This window comes from Hibiscus syriacus, unplaced genomic scaffold (genome assembly GCF_006381635.1).
Source record: "Hibiscus syriacus cultivar Baekdansim isolate YM2019G1 unplaced genomic scaffold, ASM638163v2 tig00110597_pilon, whole genome shotgun sequence".
Classification (NCBI taxonomy): domain Eukaryota; kingdom Viridiplantae; phylum Streptophyta; class Magnoliopsida; order Malvales; family Malvaceae; genus Hibiscus; species Hibiscus syriacus.
This window is the reverse complement of record NW_024062795.1, coordinates 5,716,093-5,738,686: the sequence shown is the minus strand read 5'-3', so window position 1 is coordinate 5,738,686 and position 22,594 is coordinate 5,716,093. Positions and strand designations below refer to the sequence as shown.

Genomic DNA, 22,594 nt, shown 5'->3' with positions numbered 1-22,594 from the left:
ACAATTAATTGACGCTCATCATTCTTCTTGTACCTTCCATGGTAGTTCACAGCAATGTGTCGGAGATAATACCTATGTTGGACAAAGGGTGGTTGCCACATTGGACCCAAAGACTCCATTGCTGCTTTGATCCTAACTCCGCGATATGAAATGACACATATTTTTTCCCTCGTGATAACATGTGCACGTAAGTTTCGGAGGAAAAAAGCCCAAGAATCTATATCTTCTCCTTCAACAAGAGCAAAAGCAACTGGAAGAATGTTGTGATTGCCATATTGGACAATTGTCAATAATAAAACTTGCTTGTATTTTCCATACAAGAAAGTCTCATCGATCTGACCACAGGCTTGCAATAATTGACAACATTAACGCACTGTGGGTAAGTCCAAAAAACCCGGTAGAATTGGCATCGATCGCGAAGAACTCATTCATTATGGCATGCATAGGAGGTTTCGAAGTCTATAATTGTCCCAGGATTCAACCCCGCACCAGCCTAAACCAGCCTAGTAGTTCGTTGTAAGATACATCCCATTCGCCATGAAGTTTGACAATGTCATTTTCTTTTGCCAACCAAGCTTTTTTATAGGAGACAAATTACACATACTACGATTGTATAGCTGAAATCAACACAACAACAACTATATGAGAGCTTGCTTTTACCAAGGGCATGATGGCTTGGCATATCACTTCAGAGTCCAAGTTGGGATGATCGTGGTTAACCCCTCCAGCACAACATGTGTGAGGATCGTTGTATACTGTTAGTTCCCATATGTTGTTTTTCCTTTTCCTCTTCCTCTTCGATACGCGAACAATCTAATTGCATCCATTTTCGCGTAAGGCACAATAGCATACATATTTTTCTGTCGTGGAGCGGTCGACTCTCGATTGAACAGAAACACGGATATTGTAATTTTTTATAGCCATCATTGCTTCTTCTTTGCTTGAAAACTCCATGCCTAAAAATAACTCACCTTTATTTATTGATGAATAGTATCCATTGTTACCGAGATGAGGCATATCCACAAATTCTAGCCCGTACATTGCACCATAATCAACTTCATACATGTGTGCTGGAGGGTCAGTTTGTGCCAAATTTAATGGAACTTCATCTACATTTTCAACATCATCGGAGTTGAATTGCAGTGATGGGTGAATGAATAGTCTAGTCTCAACACCATCCTTATCAGGCTCACGAAGCGGTTCTTCTAGTGGAGATGATGGTTCCTCCATGCTCTCCACATTTAGGTCGAAGAACCTACTACTTGCACGTCTTCCCCTTGAGCTAGAAGGCATATCGACATTGAGATCGAAAAAGCTCGCAATGGAATGCCTACCCCTGGAGCTTGAAGCTATCGTGTCAAATGGAAACTACACAGATTGTTGCGTCGATGACATCTCCATATTAAGGTCAAAGAAATTTGCAGATAAATGTCTTCCCCTTGAACTGGACGCGATGTTGCCATATGAATTGTTCGTAGACCCACATCGGTACATATTGTAATGAGTTATGGATGAATGTTTCCCCATTGAAGTTGATATGACTGCACCATGATGTGGATTTCCCATTATGGCGTTAAAATCATTACACACATTACTGTAGTCGGGCTGTCAACTTGATCAACTTGTTCAGCCAGCCCATAGTGGGAGCTTAATGACTGACCCCGAACAACATGCACTTGAACAAACTTTGTATAAATCTCAATATCGTCGTCTGAATAATTACTTTGAGAATTAGCCATCATTTCAATATTATCATTGTTCGATAGTTCGAACATTGTATAGGTTAATGGCAACAATGATGTTGGAAATCTGTACTGCAACGACGACATTCTTCTACTACTTCCAACATGAACCTTCCTCGAAATCTTCGTTATCAGCTCCTCAAGAGTTATGTTTCTCTTGAATGATATTTTACCACGCTCATTTGATACGAAAACAATGCCGGTTTCATATTCTCGAATTTCTCCATCATAATAAACAATAGTTGAAAGTCACGTCATTCTTAGAGTTTAAAAGTGAGACAATATTATATCTGTAAAAAAACAACTGAAACAAACCTGATTAAATAAATAATATATGAACGAAAATATAACACAATAAATTTTTTACACATAAACGTAAATAATTTAAATAATATAATTTTATATTATTACATGCACCACAAAAATATTTCGACGTATGCTCTCACTTTTCCCTTGAACTGGCACAGAAATTAATTGAAAACAATTACTATAATATTTTTTCAAATAATCACAATAAACAATAAGTATAATAAAAAAATATTATAACAAAGTTACCTTATAACGAAATATTGAACGAACTTCTGAATTAAATATAAGAGGATTGTCGGGTGTTATTTACTGGTTGAAAGGATTGTTGTATTAATTTCTCGGTTGAGAGGGAATTGTGAGAGAGTTTACGGGGAGAGGGTTATTTATAGCAGAGAGATGATGCTTTAAAGCCGAGAGGTCCGAGTAAATAATGCAAGGCGCGGTCCCTGCATTGTGCCTTGCATTATGCATGTATGATAATTGAGCATGTGATCATTGAAAAGCGCGGCCCCTGGCCCGCGCTATAGCCCTACGTATCGTAAGGCGCTCCCCAGGGGCCGCGCTTTAGACGCGTGTGTCCATGTCAGCGTAAAGCGCGCTGCAGGGGGCGCGTCTTACCCCATATGGCGCCATATCAGCGTAAAGCGCGTTGCAGGGGGCGAGCCTTACTGCAAAGGGTGTTATATCGGGAAAAATAGTCTGAAGGATGCCTGACATAGAATATTATATGGTATAAGTGATATTTCGGGAAAAACGCCCTTCTAGCCGCCAATTACATATTATTATTTTAATAAAAAACATACATTATTATAAAAATAAAAAACGAGTTGATAACAACGAGTTATTATTATTATTATTAGATGAAGAGGAAATTGTTGAGTTGTTTGATCTAGGATTTGGTACTTCTAAGAATTATAAAGCTAATAATAATAATAATTAGTTTTATTGAATAAATATAATATAATAATATTACCAGAAAAAATTACAAAACTCATAATAGATTAATCACATTAATCGAATATTTCTCCTAAAACTAATAAGGATGCATAAATTACAATTAAAAAGTAAAACAAGATCATACAAAAAATATTAAAAACTCACTCAAACAGCATAAAAAATAACCGTCAACACTAAAAAATAAATATTATCAATACTAACATAAATGTACATATTACAATGATGACATATTAATAAACTAACTTTTATCTCGATGGGTTCGTAATTTATATTTAGTGGTTATAATAAATACTTTTTTTAAACAAAGATATGATTATTTCATTCTATTTTTCATTCATTTATGGATATTTTTAATAAGAATATTGGTATCTATAAAAATACCAAATCTATGAAATAAAAGAGTTAAATCAAATATTTGAATTATGACATTATATAAATGGAGGAAATTAAGTCGAGAGAATCGTCTCATAATGAATCTTTATTATATATGATTCAGATTAATTGAATCAAAATATTCAAAATTTATATTAGTTAGAACTTTATTTTAGCAAAACTTCTCTTAGCACAAGGACAAACTTTAATCTAGGGATGGTCATGGGTCGGGTCAGGTTTTAACACACCCGAACATGATTCGAAAATTTAATAATACCCACATCGACCTAACTCAGGTTTAGGAGGATCTCACCCGATCCAAAACTTGGTCGATTTTTGAAGTAAAATTTTGCATCCGATTAAACTAAGACGAGTCATGTCATATAAGATTTTTCACTATAAATCTGAATTTGACCCGATTCGAATATAATATAATTTCTTTTATAAAAAACTCAACTCGGCATAATTCTAATCAGAATTTTATAAATTGAATCAAAATCTATTGAATTTATATTAAATACCCATCCAAAACCGGCCTTCAATACAATGGAAGGAGTCATGCCCCATCCTTAAAACTTATTGGTACAATGATATATTTTTAGTCCTATTCAATTTAAACCTTGGTCTCAATTTCTTAATTGACTAAGTATTTTAATCCATTTTGATATTTAATTCTAATTTCGGTTGACTTACTAAGTCTACTCTTGACTGTGGTCATTTATGGTCACTGTATTATATTAACATAAAATAATAGGCCTAATACCCCAAATAAACTTCATTTTTATTGTACTTTATTACCTGATTGCTGACTTTTCTGCCATTTTACTAGAGCTGGGTATATGGGTTAACGTCCGCGGGTTATCCGTTTAACCTGCGGCTCGTGTTAGTTTCGGATTTAAAAAATTAAAGCTCGTTTAAATTGCGGGTTTTTTAGCTCAGACCGTTAAACCCGCGGGTTTAATAGGTATAACCGCGGGTAACCCGTGAAGCCCGCAATAACCCGTTTAATTTAAAATTTATAAAATTTTAGAGAAAATAAACTTAAAGAATTTTATAGAAAAATAAAATAAATTACCTATAAAAATGATGTTACTTATAACCATTGTAGTTCTTAAATTTATTAGGGTTGTCATAATTCTACCGCTGTTTGATTTTTTTTTTCATTTACAATGTATCAAATTATTCTTCATTTTAAAAAATAAAAATTAAAAGATTTTTATAGTATTTTAGTCTTATAAAATTTACATCATTATCACTTTGGTATTTAAAGATTTTTTATTTAATTTTGACCTTTATTTTTTTTCTTCATGAAGTATGTTATCCATTTCGTTCTTTAATTATAAAAAATCACGTGATATTATAATAATATATCTCATGACACATAATATTTGGATTAAAAATAAGAAAGAAAAGTAAAAGAAAATTTGAAAACATACGTTTCAAATTTTAAAGACTTTTACAAAATAAATATATTTTAACAAATGAATGACTTATATTTTATCAATTTTAATATAATTGTATCTTTCAAATTTACTCTTATACTGTAAGTATTTTATTTTATATTTTCATATTATGTTTTAGTCATTCTATAAAGTATTCATAAAATACAATTATTAGGACCACTTGACAATTTTCTTGTTAGATTTGTATAATGTTTGACTTTGTTGAATTTTTATGTTTGAATTTCTGCTTGTGGACACTTCTGTGTCTTCATATCATAACCTTGAATAATCGTGTTTTATAAAAGTATAATGTGGTTATTGTTTTATTTGTTTTTCAATTTGGTGATATAAGTGTACATTGTTTTTTTAATTTGAGTTTAAGTAATTATATCATTATATATATATTAATGATTAAAAAATTTAAAAAATATTATTTTATAATCATTTCCGGCTATTTAAAATAAAATTTAAATATTATTTATTATTTTGACGGTGCTACATTCATTTTTAAGTTGCTGGATCACTTTTAAAGGTGTAGCAAGGTAGAATATTATTTTTTATTGCATTTAAAACATTTAAAATTATTGTTATTTAACGGGCCGTAGGTAAGCCCGTTTAGCCCGCAGGTTAAATGGACGGGACGCGGGCCTTAAAATTCAAAACTGTTTATGAATGCGGACTTTTTAAACCACTCCGTTTAAGGCCGCGCCATCAAAACCTGCGGACTAAACGGGCGGGTAGCCCGTGTATCCAGCTCTACATTTTACCTATAAAATGGGGATTCTGTGATGGCAAAAACAGTGTGAGAGATAAGAGTTGTTTGAATACTTAATAAATTAACTTCATCTTCTCTAAGATATCCAAAAACGCCATGGATTCACTGCAAAATGGCTCATCAAATCACGAAGAAGCCGACGTCTTACAAGCCATGCATTTGGCTACCATTTCAGCGCTCCCTTTCACTTTGAAAGCCGCCGTCGATCTCGGCTTGTTGGAGATCATATCCAAAGCCGACACTCCTTCCGGCATGCTGTCGGCAGCCGAGATAGTGTCTCGGCTTTCCACCAATAACCCTGACGCCACTGCCATCGTCGATCGGATTCTCAGACTCTTGGCGACTCACTCCATCTTAACATGCGATCAAATCACCGGAGAAGACGGGCAGACCCAAAGATCATACGGCCTCGCATCGGTCGGCAAATACTTCCTCCAAAACGAAGAAATCTCCTTCGCTCCATTGCAACATGTCTTCCTCGAAAAATACATCATCGAATGCTGGTAACTAAATATTCTTTATTAATTTATGGTATAAAATTTAGTCTTTTCTTCACTATATCAGTTTGTTTATTTGTTGTTTGTTCTTTTCGTAGGAAATTCTTGAAAGAGGTGACAATGGAGGGAGGGTTATCGTGTATGAAAGCATTCGGGAAGCACATGTTCGAGCTGCTGGCGACCGATGATGATATGTCGAAATCGTTCAATCAAGCCATGTCGGTTTACACCAACCTGATAATGAACCGAGTTCTGGAGAATTACAAAGGGTTTGAAGGTGTAAGCCAAGTGGCTGATGTGGGAGGTGGAGTTGGTACAAATCTTAAGCTCATTGTTTCAAAGTACCCACAAATTAAGGGTATTAATTTTGACCTCCCCCAAGTTATTAAAGATGCAGTCCCCTGCCCAGGTAATATTCTACATACTTTATATATATATATATATATATATATATATATATATCATGTGTTATGCCACCTGATATAGTGACGTAGTATGTGTCATATCATTTATTAAACACATAGGAATATCACATCTGCAACATATCTTAACCGCTAGTCAACTAACGGTTTCATTCAACATTAATTATTTAGACCAAAATTAAAACGTTAGATGGTTAAAATGCTCTTAAAAAAAAGTCAAAGTAACTATTTAGATAAACACTAAATACTAGTTTTATCATTATACCTATTGTGATATGATTTCAGCAATGAACATCATAATTTTATATCATCTCTTCGTCAACCTTTTTAGGAGTGGAGCACATAGCAGGAGATATGTTTACGAAAATTCCTAAAGCCGAAGTTATTTTCATGAAGGTTAGTAATATATATATATATATATATATATATATATGAACTTTACACTCTAACATTATATATTGATTATTAAGGAAGGTTAATGTATGATTGTGTTTGTACTTTTTTCAGTCTATGCTTCATGATTGGGGCGATGATCGATGCTTGAAGTTATTGAAAGTATGTTATGATGCATTGCCAGAGAATGGTAAGATTGTATCGGTTGAATCTATAGTATCAGACGTACCAGAGACAGATATTATAACAAAGACTATCTTCCAGCGAGAGATGGCCTTGTCTCAAATTCTTCCTGGTGCAAAAGAGAGGACCGAACAAGAGTTTAAAACATTGGCAAAACAAGCTGGGTTCTCTTCTTTGAAAGTCGTTTGTCGTGTTTATAATCATTGGGTCATGGAGATTTACAAAGCTGATTGATGTCAACGGTTCAAATTAATCTCCATTGTTATCAGCCGAGTCAATATTGTTTGTTTTAAAGGTAATTATTTGATATACTGATAGATTTTTTTACAAATAATTTTAATTTACCGTCATGTATCTTCCTTTATTAATTTAAATATTAGTTAAGGATACACGTGACGGTAAATAAGAATTAATTGTAAAAAAATATTGTTGTCAATTTATCAAATAATAATCCTTGTTTCAATAATAAAATGTTATAATTATAATCTTGGCTTATGTTATTCTATTGCTTGAGAGTTCACCGGTGAAATAATGTTCCGACGAGGGTTTTATTCAAAACTGGAATCATAAGTTGATGATTTGGTGTGAGAGCGAGTGCATGGATGTATGAGTTTGTATAAAAAATAATAGTATTATATATTAACGCGTGACAAAATTTATTTGGAAGTAAATTAATTTAAATTTAAAATATAATTAGATAAATACGAGAAAAGTATCAAAACATGGCTAGAAAAAAAAAAGAGAAACATCTATGCATAAATGTATCAAAATCCATAACATACTAATTATTAACGTATTAAAAGTTATATAAATCGTCGATTCAATCTTAATTCATTGATATTATTATTTTTGTATCATATATGAAGTCGTAGATTGAAGAACTATATATTATCCTCTTATTTATAAGTGGAAAAAGTTTGAATAATTTAACATTGTATAAAAAGTCATATATATTTATCGTTTATTGAACACTTAATATTTCAGATAAATGTGCTTTATTTATCAACAACAACAACAAAACCCTATTCCCATATGTAATGGGGTAAGAGGGAGCTAGGTTAGTAGGCTGCCCCAACTCCGGTTGAGTGCAGCTTCCGTGGAAGACCTCCGGCAGTCAGAAAATAAAAAATAAAGCACGCCAACAATCAATAGCAGAGTTTGGTGTCATGTCCCACAGAGTCCTACCACATGTCCATCGAAGCATTCTCATTTCTGCGGCCTCCATCCTCCTAGGAACAAATCAAACTACAAACAACCAACAATCCCTGCCAACCAGTCAAACAAAAGCAAACAAATCCCTGATTTAGCTCATTACAAAGAAATCCGTTAACAGATTTCTCTCTATCTATGGGCATCCCTATCAATTTATACCTAACTGCCTCCTTAATATATCGAATAATATCATCAACCTGTACACAAGTAGGGATGGCAAACGGGCGGGTCGGGTGCGGATACCCCCTCTCCCATCCCCATACCTACCTAATATTTTTCAAACCACCACCTGCCCACCACCCATGATGGGTACAAATTTTCAAATCCACACCCGCCCACGCGGGTACATTTTCAAATCCATCCCCACAGTCACTGCCCACTAGCCAACTACCCATCTAGACCCGCCTGACAGCAAACTAATGGGATGTTGGAGTTGGTTCCCAGACAGTTCGTGATGTGGTAGCAATGCATGCTTCAATTTGTCAGAGGAGTGGCTCTACGAATGTTATGGAGACAGATTGTAGGGAGCATGTAGTCGTAGAGCTGGATTGTTGAGTTGCTTTCGATGTTAATGCTCATAGTGCATCTAATATGAGTTTTGAGGGGCTAAAGAACATGGAAACTGCTGCTTTTGATGTTAATGCATATAGTACGGCTAATTTGTGTTTGGATGGACAACATAGGCTAAAGAACATGGAAATTGACGTTGTTAGTGGGATTATGAGTTTAATCAAAGAGCCGAATATTTCCCTAATTAAAGACCAGATTAAAGACTAAATATCCTTAATATTTGGTTAAATTATATGTTATATATTATACAATATTAAAATTTATAAATTAGTCTCTAAAATTACACCTAAATTCATAATGGTCCAAAATTTAATAGATATTTAGCTGGACGGGAGGATACGGGGCGGATGCGGGGCGGGTAATGTCTCAAACCCATTACCTGCCCACCACCCACGACGGGTACCACTTTATAAATCCACACCCGCCCACTACCCGCTAAAATTATACCCATTCTCGCTCCAATTGGAGCGGATGCGGTGCGGAATCCACGAAACTGTACCAGTTTGCCATCCCTATACACAAGTATACTGAAATTTCTTCCCCCACATAATAGATAAAAGAGTTCCAAACAATTTCCATAATGATAGTAAGCAAAGACATACCCTTCAGGTGTAAAATAGTCCACCTGAGTTAACAAACTCTCTGCAAATGACAAATTTAAAGCACGCCAATCCACACAACTTTTGAGAAAGGGAAGCCATAGAAGATATGGTCCCTTGACTCCAAACCACTCTCACAAAGAACATAATCAGCATCCACAATCAGTCTAAACGAGATCAATCAAGGCTATTTAAAAATGACCATCCAAGAAATGACTGAATGCCTTGAAATATGGAATCTATGCCAGTTCACCTTATTCTTCTTATGCCTCACAACTTCCAAGACTCCGAAAAACAAATGATTAAAAACGAAATTTATAAAATTACAATAAAAATATATAATCATAAACGTAAACTAAACATATTATTATGATATTTGCAAATAAATATTGACACAAAAAACTAGTCACTTGAGATCATACAATGACCAAACAAGAAAAAGATAAAAATTCATCCAAAAAAACTTGAATAAAAGATAAATACAAACAAATCTGACTATTTCGACAAATAAACAACAACAGATGATCAAACTACTGAAAGACTACTGATAGTGATGACGTTATTTTTTCATATTACATGTTTAGTACCTAAACTATCGTTATATTTTAGTACATGAATTTTATTTTATTTAAAAAAATCATATCTTACGTTTAGTTTAGATTTTAATTTGGTATCTCGCTGTTAAAAACTTAACGGCGAAGACGATGTGGAATTATTTTACCTTTTTAGATATTTCACACGTCTTGTAATGTAATTTCCACATCATTAGTGTTGTTAAATATTTAACGGTATGCATCAAATTAAAACCTAAACTAATCGTTAAGTACAATTTTAAAAAAAGTTTAAGTACTAAAACAAAATTAAAAAAATAGTTAATGTACTAAAAGAGCTGAATTTTTCGAATAGTCCACTGGGAAAAATAATGGCTCAGATAATGTAATGCAGAGATTATTTCTTCAAATGTGGAGTCGTATTGCCCTCCCCGCGTCCCAGCCGAACCCCTCCAAGTCGCATGGTCTTCCATGCGATTTTGGCCGGAAAAATCCCTCGGAGTCGCTTTGGCTTCCACCATTTTTCACCCCCAAAATTCCCTCGAAGACGCATGAGAAGCCATGCGTTTCTCACTTGCATGCATGACCCTCGTCCCCGGTGAATTCAACGCCCATCACGCTGGCCCTGCAATATGACAGTTTGCCTCCTGCATGAGGGCATCAATAATGCTGCAATAATTGCAGCAATAATAGCCCAGTTGGCTAACCATTATGGGGTTAGTTGGAGTCAGGGTTGGATTTTGAATATATATGGGTGCAGGGAGGGAGGGTTACATCGAAAGTGAAAGAAAAAAGAGGAGAAGAAAAAAGAAAAAAAGAGGAAGAAAGAAGAAAAAAAGAGGAAGAAAGAAGAATAAGAGAAGAAAGTTAAAGTCGATAATAAATAATATAGATGATAAATTTTAATTTGTTCGATTTATTAAATTTATTATTTAATTAATTAATATTTTTAGTTCTAATGAAATTTAGTTTAAAAATAAATAAATTATATTGAATTTAACTTAAAAATAAATTAGATTAGGGTTAAAGGAGAAGATTTAAAGAAGGTAATTTTTTGTTGTTATTGTTGTTTTTTTTACAATTTTTTACTTGTTTAAATTAAATTAGTTACTTAGTGTAGATTATTTTTAGATTAAATTATTTTCCTTAAATTAATGTTTATATTAAATGTAATCTTTAAATTGAATTCATTATAATATTGCCATTATTCAACTTTTAATCTAGTAAATCAATTCGTTCAAATTAGATGCATGGATATGTGTTTCTTATTTGTGTTGAATACTTAGTTGTAGTTAGTAGTATTTGTTTCTTTATGCAACATTTCCCTTCATGCAGCAACAACTTTATGTGTTATTAAATTATTAAATTTTCTATAGATTCGTTCAAATGGCAGAACAAAATCAATTACTTCATCTTGACACTCAACATATTTCTAGTAATTTGGGATCGATGATGTTATTATTATTTGAGAAAAAATAATTTTTATTAAATGGTAGAATAATTTTTATTAAATGGTAGAAGTTTATTTTATGATTAATTGATTAATTTCATGAATATTGTAATTGTAGGAAGACGAGCAGAGAGTCCTCTGTCATCAGCTCAATACTCCAACTAACCCACACCCTTTGATCGAAGATCACCTGCAAGAGGCTAGATTTTGTTAACTTACATTTGTTCGAGAGCATAAATTGGTCTTGGGTTTGATTTGCGCGTTGATTGAACGTTGGAGGCCAGAAACATATACATTCCATTTTCCATGCGGAGAATGCACGATAACACTAGAAGATGTGGCCTTCCAACTCGGGGTCCCAACAAATGGGATGCCGGTGGTGATGAGAAATGATTACAATAATGTGGAAGACCTTTGCAGTGAGTTTCTTGAGCAGAACACAGTAAGCCTAGAGTTAAAAGAGTGGCGTTTGAGGCTATCGTGGTTGGAGAATCAATTTAAGCTCTATGAAAATAATGCCCAATAAGAAATTGTATATGCAACTCGAGAATATATATTGCAGTTGATTGGGTGAGTTTTGATGCCGGATAAATCCAGTAATCTAGTTCACACGCAGTATCTTCCGTTTTTTAGAAATTTTCAGAATACTTGTCAGTATAGTTGGGGATCTGCAATATTGACTTTCTTATACCGTGAGATGTGCAAGGCGTCACTAGTCGTCAATAATATTAATACAATAGAAATCGGTGGATGTTTGATGTTCCTACAATCATGGGCTTGGCACAGACTTCCATTTTTAACACCGATTAGTCGAACAACGATTGACTTTCCTCTTGTCATAAGGTAATATTTTTTCTCTCTATTTTAATTTAAAACCTTAATTAGAATTTATTTATTGTGATTAAAAATAAGTAACGAATATTTTTTATTGATATACGGATGGAGACATAAAATAGAAAGGACGAGGCTAGTGCATAATAATATTAAAGAGTTTCGGTTGAAGATCGACATTTATAGAAAAAAAATGTATATATTATAATATAATAATAATAATTAATTTTATTTAAATTCATTTATTTAAATTTATTTATTTAAATTATAATTTTATAATTTCGCGCCTAATTATTTTTTATAAATTTTAATTTTACAGTTTAATTGGAGTCTATACATAGAGGAAAAAACTATTGTGTATGTTCCGGAAGACGTTTTGAATGGTTGTCAAAATCGGTGTGTTATTACACCATTTATTCATTTTGCTTTTGTTGAGATACATTTTTCGGATAGAGTGTTGGGATAGTTCGGCTTCCACCAATCTATTCTGCAGAGTCCATGAAATCATTATCCCCTCCACAGATTATATAGACGGGGTAAGCACAACGTGAATTGGGTAGCGAAGCACACGAACTACATTAATGCTTGGAACAACAGAGCTTCGTACTTGCCAGCTCTTGATCCCATTCAGGATGATGATTTTGATTTTGAGAGATTGACTTACCTTCATTATTATTGAGATCAGGGAAGGTCGTACCTGACGATGTTCGGAGAAAGGCGACAATTTAAGAAATTTAAGAAAAAAATTGGTAAAGCCGAAAAATTTATACCAAGTGGGAGTGAGAGTTCATCTCGATAACATGAAGTGAAAACGACACCTATGGATAATAGCTAAACACAATCGTTTAATGATTCTTCTGTTTCGACATAAATACTCGAGTTGATACATCCTCATGCATCCATCTACTCTCCCATGTTTGAATCGATGTATGATTTGGAGCAAATGACATCTATGCTGTCAAATACGACTATTTGTCAGTCTATGTTTCCAACAGGGATGTGAGAACAAAGTGGTAGGATAGGAGATCATAGTGGTGGACATATATTTACAACATTAGATCATATGCCTCCAATGAATGAAGAGGATGAATACCATACTCCTGAACAACCGCAACGGTCACAATACATTTGACGTTCACCTCGACATTATCATTCCATAACACCCCGACATCGTCAAGAATTATAAAGTCAATTGTTATTTGTATAAAAATTAATATTAAATAAAATGTTATTTATTCAAATCAGATGGTTTAATTTTGTTTAATTAATCACACTCATTAATATAAAATACGTAAATCAATCATGTTATTAAAAAAATAAAAAAAAATTAAAATTAATCTAAATACTATTTTCAATAAATTTAATATTTCTATATTAATAATATTTTCATTTAATAAACAACACCTGTTATTTTAATATTTAATAATATTTTCAATGGCGATAATATATTTTAATAATTGGTTTGTAAGGTAATATTATTTTAATTTGAATAATATTTTAATAATTTTAATAATTCTATAATTTTATTATTATTTTATTGTAATTTTAATTTTAAAAAATATATTAATATATTTTATTCTTATATTAATTTAGAAATATATTTTATTTTTATCTTAACTAAAGTAAAAAAATATATATTTTATTTTATATTCAATTTTATTAATTAAGATGTGAATTTAAGTTAAGATATATTCAATTGCAAGGCAAATAGTTAACATTGTCCCATGGTGGTGAAAACTAAATATATTAAATTTAAAAAAATGGTAAACTTCGATTGGGTGACGACACATGTCATGATATTTGACACTACTAACACGTGGCATGATCTGATTCGAAGATTTAATTAATTTTAATTTATTAAAATTAAGACTAAATTGATAGAATATATAAGTAAAAGTGACCAAATATGTAATTATATCATTTTTATTAAATTTTAAAAGTTAAGATGAGATAAAATATATATTTTTATGTTAGATAAGAAAAAAATATTTTTAAACTAAAATAAGAATAATAAAATATATATTTTAATTTAGTTTGATAATAAAATATATTTAATAAATTAAGATAAAAATAAAATATATTTTTAAAATAAAAATACATAAATTATAATATTAAAAAACATAAATTATTATAAAATCAAGTTAATTATTAATACAAATTGATATCAAATATATATAACATATTTTAGTTTATCACATTCCTTCAAATTGAAATAAAAAAAATTCAAATATTCGTTCACATACAAATACTATATGATTACTGATGAGGCTTATATCTTGGTAGATTTGAACATTTTTTTAATGACCTTCACCCCTACATAGTTCGCATCTTTTTGGTTGGTATTTCTCTCTAGCATGGAAATCCATACTGGTATGATTACGATTGGACTCAAGTCGACCCTTTAGAGTTTTACGAAGCATTGGATTTGGCAGCCATTCGTCATGATCCTTTTTTTTATCAATATGATTCATTTGGGGATCTGTATGAATGCATAACTGTAGGAATTTAATATCCTATGTAGATGAAAGCACTTATCAACATAAGTGTATGTGTTTACACCAACATACATACATGCAGCGACTACATGAGCACATGGATATCTCCATGCCTGAAAGCGACCACAATCACACCATTTGTTTCGTAAATCAACTTTAAATGTTTGGCATTCTCCTCATTCGTTGTGGCGTATGCATGACACAACAAAAATATGACCAACTCGGTCAAAATTATGAACAGACATTGAGGTTGCCAATAGCTCGTTTGCTTTCATTGCTTCCACCACTACAAGAGCCCAAGTTTGACCTTTATTTATGAGACACTCAATCTCGTTACCTTTATCAGACCAAATCTTAGCCAACGTAAAGTATGTTTCTTTCAACACACTCGCTATTGGGAGATGACATGTATCTTTTAGTACTAAATTAATGGCCTCAACAAGATTATAGTTATGTGTCTATATCGCCGACCCTCGTTGTATGCTTGCGACCTTTTTTCTTGCTGAATTTTCAAAGCCCACTTCCAAATATGTTGAACATCATAAAATACCTTCAAATTCTCCAACCTCTTATCAAAATTTGGTTGGCGTAATTCATATCATATTTCATAATATATATTTTGTTAAACCTCAACTAAAAAAACACATAAATCATTACATACATATTGAAAATAAACCTTACACATGCTTACTATCTCTCTACGAATGAGAGTGTTATGAAACTGATCGTTACTATTCTTACTAATAAAGCAAATACAAAATGTGAGATATGCATGCGGAGGTATCTTACGACTTCATGGTCGTTCAATTGTCGCCAAAATGTATGTTCCTTGATCGGATATCATGCAAACTCCATCTTCTCGAACGACATATTGACGTAGATTGGTCAAAAAGAAATCACAAGCCTCTGTTGCCTCTCATTCAACAATGGCGAATGTAATTGGTAAAATATTTCGTTCACCATCTTGCGCAACTACCATCAACAATACATGCTTATATTGACCATGCAACCGCATACCATCTACTTGGACCATACGTTTTCAAAAATGGAAATCCTTTTATGCATGACTTGAATGCCCAAAAGAGTCTATGAAATATATTTTTCCCTGGAACAAGTTGACCTTCTTCGTCATATGCAGGCATGGTTTGAGACTTCACTATGGTTCCCATGATGAATTGCTTCATTACTTGTAATAAATGTGGTAGCTAATTGTACATGTATCTCAATCTCCATACGTCAGCTTCATTTCCTTCATTTTCACATTCCAAACCTTGCCGCATTTTACTTGGTATACAAATTGGCTTTGAATAGAAACTAACATTGAACAATGGATCCTTGGATTCTTTTCAACCAACACCTTCACGTATTCACATATTACATTGGAGTCCAATAGTCAGTGGTCTTGTTCGATTGAGTTTCGCAAACATGTGTGAGGACCATTGTACCTTGTGATGACCCAAGCATCGTGCCTCTGAATTTTGGACACTCTGATCTTTCACTTGCACTTTGGGTCATATTTAACACACTTTGCATATATGGTTTTTTTGTTGGACTCTGCAACATGGACATCAACATGGTTTTTGATGCAATACTCTTTAATCGCCAACATAACTTCATTTTTTCCTCTAAATTGCATCCCAACCGAAAATTTACCATAATTTTAGAATGATTCAGTCATGTGGTATGAAGGTATATGTGGCATGTCTGGGAATTATGGTGCCCTCATCGCATCATAATCTATCTCGTACATGTGAGGGGTAGGTTGATTCGGTGTCGAAAATTCATCAGTGACCAAGTTCGGTGCACCAACATCGGACAAATTATCATCGTCGACCAAAATGGGTTCCTCAGTTTCTTCATCTTCCCTGGAATCATCATGAATTTCTCCCCATCGATTTTCAGCATCAACATCAACAGTCAATTACGAATGATATATGTTTCTCTCCTCATACTCAACTATTGTGGATGTTCTACCGATTTCATTTCCACTTTCCAATAGTGTCATAAAAATTGTTTATCGATCTGTATATCAGGTCTTCAAACTTACTTCCGAAAATCATTTGAGATGAATTTCCAGCCACATTTCTTGATGACCCAGGAGCATCAGATATCTTACGCACATCAACAAATAACTCAATAACGGTAATATTTGTTGACTCATGTAATCTAATCGTGGTTTCAATATCATCATCTTCTTCAACTGGTACTGCAACATATTTAACTGGATTGAGACATAACATAAATCGGTACTTCAAATCATCAATTGTAGCTCGAATTTTTCTTTCTTTCATCTGCTTCATTTCTATAAATGTAATAACCCTTTTGAACATCATAATTATATGTATTTCAGAATGAAAAACAACTACAACCTCATTTTCCATAATATGCCCATTATAATGGACAATCGTGAAAAAAGTATTGCTTATTTTCTCTACAAATTCAAATTTGGTATTTAGAATGAAAAAATAATGGTACACTATGATCATATAAAATAATATTAACATTACAACAATAGTAAAATTAACAAATATTTATAAAAATAATATTAATATAATAATCAATAGTAAAATACCTCAAATAAAATTTCTTCAAACTTAATTCACCACTTTTTTCTACAAAAAAAAAGTATTGGACTAATTTCATGCAAAATAACACAAATTTAAATCAATTTACCATATAATACATACTTAAATTAGAATAATAAAAGAAAAAAAAAACACCAAATTTTCTAAAATGCTCCTTGTGTTAATTTTCTTTGCAATTTCTCACTGATCAATTGCACTCTCCTCCAATTGTTACTCCTATCTTTAGTTTTTAAATGATCACTCTCGATTTCATTCTTACATATATATAGCTTAAAGAATTTTTTTTATGTTCAACTTGTTCTTACAAGGTATGAGTTAATATAGAAGTATGAGTTAAGCTTTTATCATTCGAATGTCAAGTACCAGCTACCACCTACATTTGAATGCCAACTACCAGCCTGCACCTACGTGATTGGTGCATGGCCCATACAGTGTGGCAGTGGGAGACGCCATGCACTCCATGCGCTATTGGAGTTGAGAAACGTATGACTTTTCATGCAACGTTGAGAGATTTTTGGGGTAGAAAACGCCTGGAAGCCACGACGGCTTCGAGTGTTTTTTTGCCAAAAAATCATGGAAGACCGTGCGACTTCAAAGAGTTCGGCTAGGATGCGTGAAGGGCAATGCGACTTCGGATATACTGTAGCAATCACCCAATTCAAAGAAATAATCTCTACATTGCATTATCTTAGCCATTATTTTTTTCCCACTGGATTAGTACTAAAAGTATAATTTACCCTAAACGTATAATTAAACTACTACTCTATTTCTATGAAACTCCAATCAAGATTCAAGCAGCTCCCTGCCTGACTGCCGTTGTTCAGGCCCCAAATGGCATGTGTGCGTACATTTTGGATGGCTATAAAGCAGGAAGAGAAGACTCCGAGTACAGATAAACTGAGAGAAAATCAGATAGGAATTAATATTTTAGAGAAATCAAATCATTCAAATTAAATGCATTATTGGCCACAAGGGAAAGAAAGCAGGAACAGAAGCTTCATGCATCAAAATCATGTTCAGTACATCAAAACACTACTAGCTTTAAGATCATCGTAGCACATCAGTAAAACAAAAACCAGCCTCGATCAACTAAGGAGACCGATAACCGGCGTAGCAAGCCTAGGCTCATAAGCCAAACCACGCAATTCAACATCCTCTCCATTGTTATCACAGTCAATGTAAGGGCACGCTGGAATCCACTGCCACCTCTTCCTACAGATATCGAACAGCAACCCCTTGTCGGTCCCTCGAATCATTATCACGATGAATTCGCCATGTCCGACTGAATCAAAGCCATTACCACCTTCGAATTGAGCAAACTGCATATACAGTTGCAATGGCATTCTGTCGATTTCTACCCATGTCGTTCCGCAGTCTTGCAAGCTCCATAGTCTCAAACTCTTCGGCACGTTGAGCTTGATTTTCTCTACTGCAGCGACTAACACCAGCTTTCCTCGACTCTCCACCAAGCCCGGTGATCGGAGGAATCTTCGCATGGGGGCTTGAATCTTGAACCACTTGTTTGCGGCCATGTCGTAAGCTAGGACGCTGAACGGGCTATAACTCATGCAATAGAATTTACCGACGACGTGAATCATTCGGCCTGATTCGAGGCTACAAAGGCGTGGCAATGAAGAGGTGGCGCCCCAGATGGAGTAAAATCCACCGGCATCGATGTGGAAGCTTTCCGTGGATAAATTCTTGACCGCGTAAGGCGAAATCATATCATCTCCGGCAACCGTAACGTCAATCGATGTGGGACTAACTGTAAATCCTATTGAGGGGAAGAGGCGGGGCCTTAGCGTGGGGGGCAACTGGCTTAAAGAACCAACTAAAGGGTTGAATAGGATGATATTTTTCGTGCCGGCTTCGTCGGAAACAAAGCAAACCAAGCCACCGGAGGAAGAAGCCGGATAGAATCCAGAAGGAAGCAAGTTGAACGAAAGGCGGTACCATAAAACATCATAGGGATTAAAGAGGTACCCTTCACAGTTGGTTCTGTCGTCTGCTCCACAGGCGTTGTCGTTAGCTCTGTAGATGTAGTTCTTCAATGGCTTGTGCTTCAAGAACATAAACCAATGGTGGCGTGGCGATATCTGCATGTATAATTCAAGGAAGTTGCTGCAAAAAAGGAGAGCGTACCATCTCTTACAAACGGAACGAGCTCGGAAAAAAGCCGGCGGTGGAAGAAACGCGATGACTCGATCGAGCAGCTGATCTGGTAACCTACTCCATATCCGAACGTCCATCCAAGGATTCGTGTGGGTGCTCGTAGTCGAACTTCTGCTGCTTGTGATGGTGAAAGTGTATGAGAAAGGTAGAGGCACAGACATGTTAAAACCATCCATGAGAAACATAGAGAGGACTTGAAAGTTTAATTTTTTGTTCAATTGAAAAAGAAAAGAGTACGGCTTGAAGAAGAACAAATAAGAAGAAAGGATATCTTTTTTTCTTGGGGTGTCTTGATTTGGTTGGGGAGGGACACAACAGGTGTCTTTATATTGAAAAATAAAATAAAAAGAATTTCTTTTCTATTTTGCTCTTTGTTTGTTGTCTTTAGTGTGGCAGTGGCAGTGACTTTGATGGTTCCATCTATCTATTCAGTGTCATGTTTTCTTGTGAAGGCCGAGGAAGTTACAGGAGGAACAGACAAGTGCATCTGAATATATATTTAGTTTAAAAATAAGTGTGCTTTTGGCTTCGCTTGTATTGGTTATTCAGAGTAGCAGTTCCTTTTCAATTGATTGATTTACAGATACAAGACCAGACAAGAAACCATCGCTAAGCCTTACGAGTTGGAATGCAAGTCTTTCTTTGGCATGAAAAGCAAGAGGCAGTCATCCATGATCATCATCAATTCTGCATTCATCAATCATCAAATTGGGATGCAAGTCGTTTGGTCATCTTTTCTACACCTATCTTTGATTATAAACACATTTTTCATCATTGATTTCGTTGATGAGAATAAGATTATCTCATTGACAGTGAACGATTCATTTTTTTTATATTTAGAACGTGAGTCATGATCGATAAAGAATTGATCTTTGATCGGTGTTTTAATTTTTTCTATCATATAAAAAATAAAAAAGAAGATAAAGAGGTGGTGAGGGTGGACAGGGTTCTATTCCCTTTCAAGATTGTATTAAAACGTATTTATAAAAAACTTTAGTGTCCGTTGTGTCGACAATCTATACATATCTAGTAGTAATATTTTTTTTAATAGATCACATAAATTATTCAAAGATCCCGTCTATTAATTTTATATGTGCATTATAAGATACAAGAAACCCATGCTCAGAGTCAGAGTAGATAGACGAAATTTTATTATCTCAAATGTTTTCGCCATTCACATGTGTGTCTCGAAAGGCTAAGAAATTTAAACTACACTACATAGATGACTCGATTACTTGGCCTAACAATATAAATATGAAAAATATTTGATCATTTAGGAGAATATTATATCAATTTGGTAGGTAGGGATGAAAAAAAAATTCGAACCTGACAGGAAAAATCGAAAATCGAATTAAACGGGGATGGAGAAAAATCGTTTATACTAAACGGAGACGAGGATAGAAAAAAACCGTTTATGCTAAACGGGGACGGGAACGGGTTTGGTAATCCTCGCCCCGATTACCCGATTATCAGGTCTGATACCCGGCCTAATAAATATTAAAAATAATTATTATATATATATATAATATTAATAAATTAAAATTAAATTAAAATATTTATATAATATTTATATATTTAATTTAAATATATATATACCGGCCCGATACCCGTTTAAATAATTATTTATGCTAAACGGGGATACCTGTTTCCCCGCAGTTTTTTCTGATTACCCGATGGTGATCCCCATTTAAATCCTCGCGATTTTTTAAGCGATGATGGATACGAGTTTTTTAAACGGGGATGGGGACGGGGGGACCAATACCCGACCGAAACCCGACCCGTTGCCATCCCTATTGGTAGGATGTAGTATAAGTTTGGATAAGGTACTCAAACAATCATTTGATTAGATAATATGATATTATTCTGTTAAGTTCTTTAACTATTGAAAATTATAAAATGGTCTTCGATTATAATATATTGCTTTGTTGAGACCTATAATATTAAAAATTATAAAATAGTCACTCAACTATTTATATATATTCCAAGCATGTCTTTTTCTGTTAAAAGATTGATGGTCGTCTGAGCTAGACGTTAAAATATGATATCAGATCTGTTTGAATTGTATTTTGTGGATTGAGTCACTATTTATATTATATTGTCGAGCCACTGTTTGAAAGTAACATCGGTGTCAATAGACATCATTAAAATATGATTTTATCATATCTCAATCAGTATGTTAACGCCCAACAATTAACCTTTTTAACGAAAAATGATGAGTTTGAAACATAGAAATCGTCAAGTGGCTATTTTATAACTTTTGATAATAGATATACTCAACAAAACATCATCTTATAGTCGATAGATATTTTATAAATGTTAATAATAAATTAATCTACTTAAAAATTAAAATTTTAAATCAGATATCAAATAATCTATATTAACTCGTTTAAAATTTAAATCAGATTTAAACTCGTATCAAATCTATTCAATTTAAAAATTAACTGTTGTTTAATATCAAATAATTTACTATCGATTTCATGCCATTTATCGTGTTAGTTTAAAGATTATTTAGGGTTTGACAACAGGGAGTCTTGATGTGGCAGTAAGCCGTCTGTTTGACGCAAAATAATTTTGTCAGATCACATCACTCATGGGTCGTTGCACTGTTGGGTGAACTACAATACAAGTCAAATAAATTTACAACTCTTGGATTTAGATGTTATTTAAGTGGTTTGATTGCACAACAAGTCTTTAACAATTATCTTTATTTTAAATGAATACTTTAATTTTAAAATATTCCATAAAGACCTAAATATTAAAGAGAGTTGGACATGCTCTGATCTCATTTTGCATCAGCAGTAACAATTTAATATTGTGTGTTAAGCCCTTGTTTGATTATGCTATGGAAAACAAATCTAAAGACAGAAGACAAAGACGAACAGAGTCCAAAGTGGCAGTTACGTGATGTCCAATCTTGTTTCTTTCTATATTATTCATTGTGGCATCTAAAAATGGATAAAATTTATCAGATATGGAAATACTTGTTCCTTCAAGAAAAGAAACCTCCGTATTTAGTAAAAGGCCCTTATATTCGCAA

At 33.5% G+C, this 22,594-nt stretch overlaps 2 protein-coding genes across 2 annotated transcripts; one reads left to right on the top strand and one right to left on the bottom strand.

Moving 5' to 3' along the window:
- Positions 1 to 5,639: 5,639 nt before the first annotated feature.
- On the top strand, positions 5,640 to 7,680 carry LOC120133965 (caffeic acid 3-O-methyltransferase 1-like). The gene is made up of 4 exons (XM_039150448.1): positions 5,640 to 6,100; positions 6,193 to 6,503; positions 6,848 to 6,912; positions 7,024 to 7,680. Exons 1-4 carry the CDS (start codon positions 5,694 to 5,696, stop codon positions 7,324 to 7,326), a joined length of 1,086 nt encoding a protein of 361 aa, XP_039006379.1. The 5' UTR covers positions 5,640 to 5,693; the 3' UTR covers positions 7,327 to 7,680.
- A 10,734-nt stretch (positions 7,681 to 18,414) lies between these two features.
- Positions 18,415 to 19,795, bottom strand: LOC120134219 (protein UNUSUAL FLORAL ORGANS-like). Its single transcript, XM_039150695.1, has one exon. It carries the CDS (start codon positions 19,740 to 19,742, stop codon positions 18,471 to 18,473), a length of 1,272 nt encoding a protein of 423 aa, XP_039006626.1. The 5' UTR covers positions 19,743 to 19,795; the 3' UTR covers positions 18,415 to 18,470.
- Positions 19,796 to 22,594: the final 2,799 nt, after the last annotated feature.

Coding starts and splice junctions, on each gene's coding strand:
- LOC120133965 (XM_039150448.1), top strand. CDS start 5,694: ATGGATTCACTGCAAAATGGCTCATCAAATCACGAAGAAGCCGACGTC. Junction 6,101..6,192: donor AAATACATCATCGAATGCTG/GTAACTAAATAT, acceptor TTCTTTTCGTAG/GAAATTCTTGAAAGAGGTGA. Junction 6,913..7,023: donor CCGAAGTTATTTTCATGAAG/GTTAGTAATATA, acceptor TACTTTTTTCAG/TCTATGCTTCATGATTGGGG.
- LOC120134219 (XM_039150695.1), bottom strand. CDS start 19,742: ATGTTTCTCATGGATGGTTTTAACATGTCTGTGCCTCTACCTTTCTCA.